The sequence below is a fragment of the Cryptomeria japonica genome, chromosome 6 (genome assembly GCF_030272615.1).
Source record: "Cryptomeria japonica chromosome 6, Sugi_1.0, whole genome shotgun sequence".
In the NCBI taxonomy this organism is placed as follows: domain Eukaryota; kingdom Viridiplantae; phylum Streptophyta; class Pinopsida; order Cupressales; family Cupressaceae; genus Cryptomeria; species Cryptomeria japonica.
This window is the reverse complement of record NC_081410.1, coordinates 147,348,526-147,359,825: the sequence shown is the minus strand read 5'-3', so window position 1 is coordinate 147,359,825 and position 11,300 is coordinate 147,348,526. Positions and strand designations below refer to the sequence as shown.

General features: G+C 32.7%; 1 protein-coding gene across 2 annotated transcripts; it reads left to right on the top strand.

Moving 5' to 3' along the window:
- Window positions 1-1,394: 1,394 nt before the first annotated feature.
- Window positions 1,395-10,177, top strand: LOC131064988 (vacuolar-sorting receptor 1). Of its 2 annotated transcripts, none has more exons than XM_057999339.2 (11): window positions 1,395-1,754; window positions 3,154-3,487; window positions 7,247-7,939; window positions 8,079-8,167; window positions 8,310-8,379; window positions 8,466-8,549; window positions 8,756-8,832; window positions 8,946-9,066; window positions 9,244-9,353; window positions 9,479-9,583; window positions 9,735-10,177. In XM_057999339.2, the coding sequence occupies exons 2-10, from the start codon at window positions 3,178-3,180 to the stop codon at window positions 9,575-9,577; spliced, it is 1,653 nt and encodes a 550-aa protein (XP_057855322.1). In that variant the 5' UTR covers window positions 1,395-1,754; window positions 3,154-3,177; the 3' UTR covers window positions 9,578-9,583; window positions 9,735-10,177. The 2 variants fall into 2 exon arrangements, with proteins under 2 accessions (XP_057855322.1, XP_057855323.1); XM_057999340.2 differs by having other exon boundaries at window positions 1,401-1,754; window positions 8,946-9,027.
- Window positions 10,178-11,300: the final 1,123 nt, after the last annotated feature.

The following is an 11,300-nucleotide window of genomic DNA, read 5'->3' as shown; positions in this document are numbered from 1 at the left end:
ATATAATATTTTTGTTTCCAATCAATTTGAGAATTTTAAATCCTAAACTTAACAATCTTGAAATATTTGGGTTGTCACTTCCCTTTATTTATGAATCCATAGAATAATACTTACTTTCTAAATATTCTTTGCTTACATGCACTACTTTATAAAATCACAACCATATCAAATCTATAACTACAATTTATCCACCAAGCCATACAACACCAAATTTAATACAAAAATTATCCATAGTAACTAAAAAATCCTACCTCATACATTCAAAACCATCACCAATTCCAAGCTATTTGCAAACTCTAATTCACTTCCAACCTAGCTAATTTTTTCATCGTGTCTTTACCAAATAACTATTCTTGCTTCAAGCCAAATTTTATGCTTAAATTTTTCATAGTATAATAAGCAAAAAATAAATATAACTTTACCTAAATTAATTACATCAACTACATACAAAGCCCTCTAATACAAAAACTACTTGCAAAATTATGAAAAGAAAAAGATGTTTCTATTATATTTGTAACCATTTTACAAATTCATTAAAAATGATAGATGCGAAATGCAATTAATAAAAATATTATATAAAAAATAAATGCAAATTAAGAGGGTTTGGATGGATGGATGAAAGATTAGCAATAAAATTTCTAGCAATTAGAATTGCATATTCAACGTATTCTAGTAATGTTTTTAAATTTTTTAAGATAGCTATTATTTGAAATAGAATACACAAATGTTAAGTAAAGAGCTTGACAAATCAATTAAAAATTACTAGCAAGCTAGAAGTTCTTATACTACATTTTTTTAACATGAAAAACTTTATGAGATTAAATTTGCCCATCTTTTGAGGGTGGCGCCCTCTCTTAGACCTTTCAACAAGATTTTTCATCTTCATTTTGTGTAGCTGTGATAGAAATTGAGAAGTTTTTGCTCTTAAATGCTAAACTTGTGACCACTTCTTTAAGATGTTATAAGTGTTTGGTTTGACAAGCAGTCAATCTAATAAAACCAACAATAAAGAAGAAAAAATACTTGTTGAAATGTATTTAATATTAGTTTAAGGTACAAAATGGGCTGTCACAATGGACAAAAGTAGAACAATTATCACAATGGACAGTTGTAGAACAATTTGTATGATTCTCTTTAATCGTAAAATCAAATAAGATTTAATTGAATGAAAGTACAATCTATATGAACATGTAAAATAATAATTTTTTTTTATAGGAGCTGTTTTCAATATAATCAAATAATATTTTTTGAAATTATTATAAATTATAAAATTGTTCAAATTCTTAATTCTTAATAGATACATAAATATTGTTGTCTTGACAGGAGCTGATAACGAATATTTTCATTAACGAAGAAAATATTTATGTTACGACAATTTAAATTTTCGTCAATAACTTTTAAATCCTCTGAAACATCGTTTAGATCCTCGGAAATGTCGTTCGAAGGAGACTTTAACCGTAGACGTATCTGTTTGATCTTGATCAGGAGCATCTTTTATCCTGCCATCACAATTCTAGTACTCGGGAATGTCGTAGAAACCCTTTAAATCCTTCCTGAAAAACGAGCCTAACCAGAAAGATTTACAGACAAGGTGTTGGCATTAATTTCTTCCCCGGCTGTCAACATAAGCAGAAGCTTCTCTTTGTCAACAAATACATATAAGACAGAGATTTCTTCCATCCGCTCCCATCCACTTGCAATCTTTTTCCACGCATGTGGCTTGACTGCGTTGCCTCGATCTCTATAAATAAGAGGTATTTGTAATGGTTCAATGCATCCAATAGAATTTGATCTGCAATTTTATTTCTCTGCTCTGCTTTTATCGGTTTTCTCTCTTCCTTTACAAGGTTCAGTCCATGGAAATCTTCGCTGCCTGGTAACAAATTTTAGCTTTTAAGCAACGAATTGATGTCTTGTTCGTCTATTTTCGCTTTAATGCCGCGAATTCAGAATCTCTCTGGAAATAATTTATTGAAAAGTTCGCCGACGTAGAAAAACTAATCTATTTAGTTTGATTGGCGGCTCAGCTGCAGAATTGACAAGGGTAGCCGTAATTTTTCTCTTGTGAAGATATTTTATTTGCTAAATTCCTCCTAATCTTTTACGGATCCACGGTTTCAGTCTATCAGAGTTTAAAGCTACCGCTGTTTTGCTTTTCAAAATTAAAATTTCCGTCATTTTTACTTTGATGGGCGGCTCAGCTGCATAATCGACAAAGTTAGCTGTATAAAAATTTCTTACTCTGTTATGAAGATATTTTATTTGCTAAATTCTTCCTTATCTTTTGCGAATCAACAGTTTCAGTCTATTGAAGTTTAAAGCTACCGTTGTTTTGCTTTTTAAAATTACTCTGTTAAAAAAATTTCTTTTGTGAAGATATTTTATTTGTTAAATTCCTCCTTACCTTTTGTGGCTCTAAGGTTTCAGCCTATTGGAATTTAAATCTACCGTTGTTTTGCTTTTCAGAATTAAAATTTCCTTGTCATTTTACTTTGATTGGCCTGCTGCAGAATTGACAAAGGTAGCTGTATAAAAATTTCAACTCTGTAAAATATTTTTTTTCTTCTGTGAAGATATTTTATTTGTTAAATTCCTCCTTACCTTTTGCGGATCCAGGGTTTCAGCTTACTGGAGTTTAAAGCTATGTTTATTGCTTTTCAAAATTTAATTTTCTGTTATTTTTACTTTTATTGGCGGCTCAGCTGCAGAATCGACAAAGGTACCTGTATACAAATTTCAACTCTGTTAAAATTTTTCCTTTTGTGAAGATTTTTTATTTGTTAAATTCCTCCTTACCTTTTGCGGATCCAGGGCTATTGGAGTTTAAAGCTACCGTTTTTTGCTTTTCAAAATTTAATTCTCTGCCATTTTTTTTAGGTCATATTCAGAGTTTAAAGCTACTGTTTTCTGTTGTTCAACATTCTATTTTCTGTCATTTTTATTATATTCGGAGTTTAAAGCTACTATTTTTCGTTTTTCAAAATTCAATTTTGTGTCATTTTTTTGTATTCGGCGTTTAAAGATAACGTCCAAGGCTCGAAACGCAGGGACTTGGCCAAGTTTAAACGATCTTATGACCTAAATTGATAGGTTTCAGTGATAGGACTGAAAATTACAGCTAGGAGAATAAAACTAATCCTATGTTTTACACAGGGCTTTCCTCTGGCGAAGACGGCAATGGCAAGAAAATCGGGCGGCAGGAGCTATGGGCTATTGGCGATGATGATGTTGATAATGTCTTGGAATTCGGCCCAGGCCATGGGAAAATATGTGGTGGAAGAGAAAAAGTTAGTGGTAACTTCGCCGGGTTATATTAAGGGCAAATATGACTGCGCTGTAGGCAATTTTGGTATTCCTCGGCATGCCGGAACGATAATGGGGTCTGTAGCTTATTCCGAGGAGAATCATATGGGCTGCCAGGAATTTGATTCCAGCTTTAAATCCTACCCTGGAGGACTTCCTACTATTGTTCTGGTCGACCGTGGAGGTAAGTTTTCAGCCTTGTTGCTCATTTTAGTTTTACCTATACGTTGAGGAGTGTTTCTAGTCATTAATAATTGCATGAATTTCTGTCATTTTGCAATTGCTTTGCCATTAAATATGAGACTGCAAGGTTAATATCATTCTAAGTTAAATATTGGGGTATTTACTTTTAACATAATTGATGTTTTTTAATAATAAAAGGGTTTTTTTTTTGTATTAAGTATCATAGAATCATAAAGCTCATTTTTTGTTCATCGGAGCATTCAATGATGGAAGACCAAGAGTCACAACTTAGAATTCTACACAAAGGTGTCTCTCATGGGAGTTGAACTTGGGTCTCCACATTGAGAGCTCAATGCTTCAACCGACTAAGCTCAACCTCTTGGACATAAAAAGTTTTTAATATATATATATATATACACTATAAAATGAATTTCTTGTTATAATTTATTAACTAAACTTAAAAAATCAAATAAAATTATGATTAATGGAATGTTGATAAGCGTATTTACTAACTATAATAAGACAATAAATAGATAACTTTATTAAATTGAGATTATAGTGTTTGGAAAAGAAGTTTGTATATTATAATGTGCTAAGAAGTTCAAAGGGCGGTTTATTATATTTTGACATCAGTCATCCTAAATTATGAATGGATACCTAAGTTATGAATAAATTTGTTTGCATAAGAAAGTAAAGAATTAAAGTTTTTTTTTAAAAAATTGGGTGGTTTTTATGGTAAGGTATAAAAGTTCCTTTGAGCTTCTAAGAATAGAGTTTTTTTTTGTAATGCAACCCTTTTATCAACTTGAGTCAGATTTACACAAGGATTTGAAACTTGAATTCCCACCATTTTAGTGATTTGGATTTAGATCAAAACATTTATAGAGTTTTATTATCTTGGACTAGCCGATGTTCTATGTCTTTTTGTTATATAGCTAATCGGAAATGTATACAAAAAATTAATGGCTTAAAGTAATGCTTGTAAACATTGTTTCAAGCTCTCATATATTCAAATGTTTATTAACTTGCCTCATAGAAAAACATAAAGATTGTGTATAGTTCAAGTAAAATTAATTTTTTTTTAGATAAGAATAAATTGAATACAATTGGAGTAACAAATCTACTACTTTTTTTGGCTTTGAACTGGAGTAGCATCTCAAGATGCAAGGACATGTCAAAGGCTATCAATATTAAGTCAGTAGGAAAGGAGAAAATAAGTGTAATATTAAAGAATTGTGTAATTATTTGAACCAGCACAATACTTCAAAGGTTATAGTGACTGCAATGGACCCTATGTTTTTAAGAATTTTAATCAATATGATTAATTTGTAGTACCTAATTGTTCCTCTAGTGATTTGGGTTTAGATCAAAACATGTTTAGAGTTTCATTTTGTTGGAGCAGTCAAGAGCTGATTGCAATTTCAAAACTCCCCCTAAATAAGCAATGTGTAAAATAAGAATTATCATAAGCATCTAATATAAAATGTCAAGTGAGACTTGTCTATAAAGGTAAGCAAGAAGAGGTGAGAAGGTAGGAGTCAAACTCTCACTCCAAGTATGAAACAAATGTAGGACTCTATGGAGAAATTTTTGGACACTTGATGAGTCTACATGAGGTGAGTCAAAAGTCTAGATAATCTCTAAGTGAGCTTAAGTGTAGTGTGAATAAGACTCTAATAAGTACGCTAAAATATAACTAGTTTGATAAAACTTATTTTCACACTAACACCCCTTAAGCGATACTTAGGGAGTAAGCTAATCATTGAAAAGATGAGTCCTTTCAGCATGACTTGATAAGGTATTCATGTACCAATGAAAATATCTCATAAATAGAGAAAAGGAGAAAAAATAATGATTACAAAACTCCCCTCTAAAAGAGAAAAAGAGAAGGATAAGAAAATTTAAAAATATGCTCATATAATGATGGACATGATGATGAGCTCCAAAATTATTTCAAAGTTATAAATTTTGTTGAAGATGAAACAATGTCTATTAGAATCAATGAAACTCCAAAGATGTAGATCAAAAGGATACAAAAATCTACATGAGTGAGCATATCATAAAATACTAATCAACAATGTAGTGGAAGATGTAGATATCAATATGATCAAGGGACATGATAAAAAATGCACGAGTGACCTATATTACACTATTAAAAAGTGTTTGGTGTTCTACATAAGTATTAGAATCTCACAAATGTGATCCACTAATATAATTTCCCCATAGGAGAGACAACAAGAGTAGGTATATGTGACCCCCTACAAATTTGTGAAGTTCATTTGGCTCCATTGAGGTTCCTCCATTGCTCCATTGAATCAAAAAAATGTTAGCATAACCATGTCACAATTCTCTTCTTAATGTTGACAAAAAAATTATACTGGTAAACCAGCTGAAATTGAGCACAAAAATGTGCATAGGAATGTAGAATTAGCATTTGGTCAATAGATGTACAAGAAACTTAAAAAAAGGGTGTGCATCATGGCACATGTGTATGAGGCAATAATCTCAAGGATTCAATATTGTGATGGAATATACAAAGCACTACACAACAACCCATTATACTTTATAATTTAGTGGAAGTAAAACGTTCTTTCCTTAAGGAACACATGCTCAGTTATGTGGCATTTTATATGAGTGTATTTACATAATTATTTGTTGTTTGTAGTGATCTTACAAGTTTTATGTCATGAGGTAAAAAAAATATCAAGTATGCCTTTCAAACCTCAATAAAATGACCAAAAATAAAAAATGAAATCTTCATTATTGATTTTAAACCCCCTTGAAAAGATACAATGATATGGAACTTTATATTAGTGTATTACAAATTGGAATTGATGTATAAGTCCTCAAAAGAGGCATATTCATATATAAAATTCTAAAATAATTTCATGAAAAAATAACACCACCATTGCATAGAGATAAAAAAATCATGCAGATTCAAAAAAATGAGACCCAAAAAGGTGTCCATATAAGATGAAATGAGCCCTCTGAAGTTCCAGAAAAGGAACTATGCAGGGTGTCATTTGAGAAACAATAATTTGAAAAAATTGTATATTATTCTACAAAACTAATCAGACCACTATACAAAGGATGAAAAAATACTTTGAATGAAAAAAAATCACTCAAAAAGATGTATGTATGCCTGAGAATAAATTTGGATGCCATTATTGCCCATGTTTTGGGCGCTATTAATTGTGTTAAAGTATTTGTTTATATTTCTTATATTTTGAAAAAAGTAACTTAAAAATACAATGAAGAAATGGTATAATATATGCTAATTTAGACTTTCTCACAGGGTTTTTACTTACAGTGAGATTGCGAATTGGTGAATCTATCAATCACTTTCCATTATTTGAGTTGATCTAGAACCTCCTCCATTTTGCCAGTTGGTTTATTAAAATATTTACAGATTTAAAAAAAAATTCAAATGCGTTAAAAAAACTTGTGTAAATAGTAATATGGAATGGGCCAAAAAGTAGCTTCTGAATTGTGATTTGGTGATCTGATTTTATTGTTATATTTCTATAACACCACACTTTTTCATCTTTGAAGATTTGTTTAACACATGAAAGTATTTTTAGCCTTACTTTGAACGCTTTTGACATGCTTGATCATGTGACACTGGATTTTATTCTCATCCTTTACTTTTAAATGATAAAGTACTAAATCTTTTTTTTATTAAGTTGGCTGAATTTTGATTGTCAAGACTTAATGTTCTATTTATTTTATCTGAATTGAGCCTTCTGCCCCTCCATTGCAGATTGCTTTTTTGCTTTGAAAGTCTGGAATGCTCAGAAAGCTGGAGCAGCGGCTGTGCTTGTGTCTGATGACAAGGAAGAACCTTTGATAACTATGGATTCACCTGAAGAAGGTGGTTCACCTTATGAATATCTTGAGAATATCACTATTCCCTCTGCCGTCATTGAGAAAAAATTAGGTGACAAACTGAAAGAAGCTATTAAAAAGGGGGAAATGGTCAATATTAATTTGGACTGGAGAGAGTCTGTTCCACACACAGATGAACGTGTGGAGTATGAGTTGTGGACAAATAGCAACGATGAATGTGGGTTGAAGTGTAATATGCAGATGGAATTTTTAAAGAATTTCAAAGGAGCTGCTCAAATTCTTGAGAAAGAAGAACACACAAAATTTACTCCTCACTATATCACTTGGTACTGCCCTCTGGCCTTTACTGTGAGCAAGCAGTGCAAAGCTCAATGCATTAATAATGGAAGATACTGTGCACCTGATCCAGAACAGGACTTTAATCGGGGGTATGATGGGAAAGATGTGGTGACTGAAAATCTGAGACAACTGTGTGTCTTTAATGTTGCAAAAGATGATGGCAAACCCTGGGTTTGGTGGGATTATGTCACTGATTTCCATATCAGATGTCCAATGAAGGATCAAAAATATAACAAAGAATGTGCAGACGGTGTCATCAAATCTCTAGGTATTCTTTTTTTGTTTTCCTTAAGTTTCTATCGCCTTTAATGTGTCTGTTTTGAGTCTTGACTATTCAAATGAAATTAAGTATTAAGAGTATGATTAGATGATGTTCTAGTTCATTATCATCAAATGCTTTTTGGCAGGTCTGGATAGGAAGAAGATAGAAAAATGCATGGGGGATCCAAATGCAGATACTGAAAACTCTATTTTGAAAGCTGAGCAAGATGCACAGGTTAGTTTAGAAGTTAATCTATTTGTTATGACAAGTTCTATTCAGTTGCAAATGACAATTCTTCATAAAATATGTCAGAATTTGCTGATCAATTTTGTTTTTAACTTTTTTTTTTTCTATGCTTCGGTTTTGGATTCCTCAGGTTGGACATGGATCTCGTGGTGATGTCACAATAGTACCCACTCTTGTTATTAACAACAGGCAATACAGAGGTTGAGAATATTGCCTTTAAGTACGTTTTGTTGTTCTGTGATACACATGAGTACAAGTGTGACATACTCACATGTTCTCATTGCAGGAAAACTGGACAAAGGAGCTGTCATGAAAGCAATTTGTTCTGGTTATAAGGAGACCACTGAACCTACAGTTTGCTTGAATGATGGTGAGATTCAGTTTTATCTGGCTATATTTATACATTTCAGGAGTGAAGTATTATGTATTTTTAAATGTCCAGTAACTGTTTGGGTTAACATGAACTACTGCAAAAGACAATTGTATATTCATTGCATAGCCTAGGACAATTTGTGAATGAGGCAGATTTACAAATTAGTGACTATCGAAATTAACTATAATATTTTCTGAATCTAGACATGGAGACAAATGAATGTTTGGTAAATAATGGCGGTTGCTGGCAAGATAAAAAGGCAAATATAACAGCTTGCAAGGTATAGAATATTTTATTTTGACAAGATGAGTTTCTAATTTTTGTTATAGTAAGTTTGCATTATTGCTGTTAAAATTGCATGCTAGGAATATCTATGACCTTTCATTTTTGCAGGATACTTTCCGTGGAAGGGTCTGTGAGTGTCCTTTGGTTGAAGGTGTTCAGTATAAGGGAGATGGTTATACCCACTGTGATGGTTCCAATCTGCCCTTTGCATACTTCTATTCTTATTATGGTTCCAATCTGCCCTTCGCCAAATTTAATTTGTTATTTAATACATTTACATTTCCGTTTACATAAATTTAAAAAATTGGTATGAATATGCATACTTCTATTCTTATTTTCTATATGATCATTATCATTTTGTAATCATAGTAAAGTTATTATTCCATGTCATGGTTTTGTGATCCAGGTAAGAAGTCTCAACAAAAAACGACGGGTGGGGGTGCTATAATTTTTGTACTGTTTGTGGTGGCTGCTCTTGCTATTGGAGGTTACATATATTATAAATACAGATTCAGAGTAAGTCAATAGTTGAGAATTTTATCGATTTCTTTGTTTTATGTTTAAGGACTCGGGATTTTTGCTTGCTTTTATGAATGAATTACAAGTGATATTCTTTTTCTTTTCTTCTCCTTGTTTTGCAGTCATATGTGGACTCTGAAATCAGCGCCATCATGGCGCAATACATGCTTCTTGACAGCCAGGAAGGGAATCCAAATCATATTCACAGCGAAACATTATAAACAATGGTACAGTACATATTGCTATATTTTTATGTTTGATTGTACCAAATTGGGTGATTTCATTGTAGTTATTGACATTTATTTTATAACGATTATAGGTGATTTCCCAACCTTAAACATGCTGAAAATGTTATTTTTTTTATCTTAAATTTTACAGGCATCATACAAACTTAAAACTTGGGGCCAATTCTGCAGATGATTCTACAGATTTTATCTTAAAGTAGTGTTCTTCTACATTATAATTGTGGGATACTATGTTCAAGTTTTTTTCGATCATACAAGGTGACTAAAATGCATTTTCTCTTTGGATGTTCTTTGTATAAGCTTTATACTTGTGAGCAGTGTGCTCACATTTGGATTCTGTAAGATTCCTAGGGTAGTATTAGATAACAAGCACTTAAGTTTCAGGATGTTGTATATGCTCATTGAGTCGGAGAAGGCACGACAGTATAATCTGCAATAATGGGGAATAAAGGTTACAAGTAGAATGATGTTCGCTTGAAGGCTGACCACTGCTAAAACTTCAAGAGCAGCATAGATTAATGCTTTTATAATAATTTGATAGAATTATAAAAATTGTTATCTTGATAATAGTTGAAAGGCTGCGTGTCTTCATTTGGTTTCTAGTTTTAAATCTTGTTTTATTGACTTTGTAAGTTACATAAGCAATTCGTATCTCCTTTTCTAATTGGACTCTGGATCACCTCCATTTTTCATATAAATTTTAGCATATTTGGGTTGACTTCGTTAATGTGCATAATTTTAAATGTTACTTATTTTTAAGTTGAGAGCATTGATTTAACCGAGAACCCTATGATGGATGACATTACGGAAGGTAGTCGTTTTATAACAAAAAAACACCGTCGATATTTGTTATGTACTTTTCCTAAAACGTGGCAATATTTTCTTGGAAACTGCAGTGTCGTATTTTTTTTGAATTTGCTTCAACACTGTCCATTTTATTGACTTATGGTTATATGACAATGAAAATGGTTTTTAATGTGTTTTGAAAAGCATCATGTGAAGTATATGAAGGTTGTATTTATCTTTAGAAACAACTGTAGTTGCATAATGTGTTCCATTTGAACACGATGTCTGCTCACCGATGTCTCTGAGGTCTGCTCTTCCCAGCCAATGGGATTTGAACTTTTTGCCTGTTGCGCCTTCTGCTGTTTCAGTGGGTGCGGGTTTGTCTGCTTCTGTCGTGCTCTCATCCTCTCTTGCGAAGGTGGGTGCCCCCTCTATCTGCTGTGGGGGTCGATGATGCTTTGCGTTGTCCTCCATGGGGTGATGCTGGCATTGTGGCTGCCTTGCCTGGTGATGTTGCTGTTGCTCTTGCTGGTGATGGTGGCCTTGTTAGAGTTATTGTGGGTGCTAAGGTCCCTCTTGGACCTCCTATTGTTGATGGACGAAGTTTTGCATGTGTGGTCAAATCTGTTGCTCATCCCAAAGGGAAATTTCAACTTCTTTCTTGTACCAAAATCTCCTTAGTTGTGGTTTGTGGTCAAGATGTGGTTGAAAATGTTGGCTTTTATGAATGTTGTGGGTTAATGTGCAGATTTGCTAGTTTTTGGCTTTCTCTCTCTGACCTCCATTGTTGGGTATGTGATTCCTGGAAGCCTTTTGTTGCTAGTAGCATTGAGCTTTACCCTTGTGCTAAAGGTTTTTTCATTGCCTCCTTTGCTTCTTCTCATTATTGTGATTTAGTGTTTGGCAAGTTGTG

Coding starts and splice junctions, on each gene's coding strand:
- LOC131064988 (XM_057999339.2), top strand. CDS start 3,178: ATGGCAAGAAAATCGGGCGGCAGGAGCTATGGGCTATTGGCGATGATG. Junction 8,168..8,309: donor AAGCTGAGCAAGATGCACAG/GTTAGTTTAGAA, acceptor TGGATTCCTCAG/GTTGGACATGGATCTCGTGG. Junction 8,550..8,755: donor TACAGTTTGCTTGAATGATG/GTGAGATTCAGT, acceptor TTCTGAATCTAG/ACATGGAGACAAATGAATGT.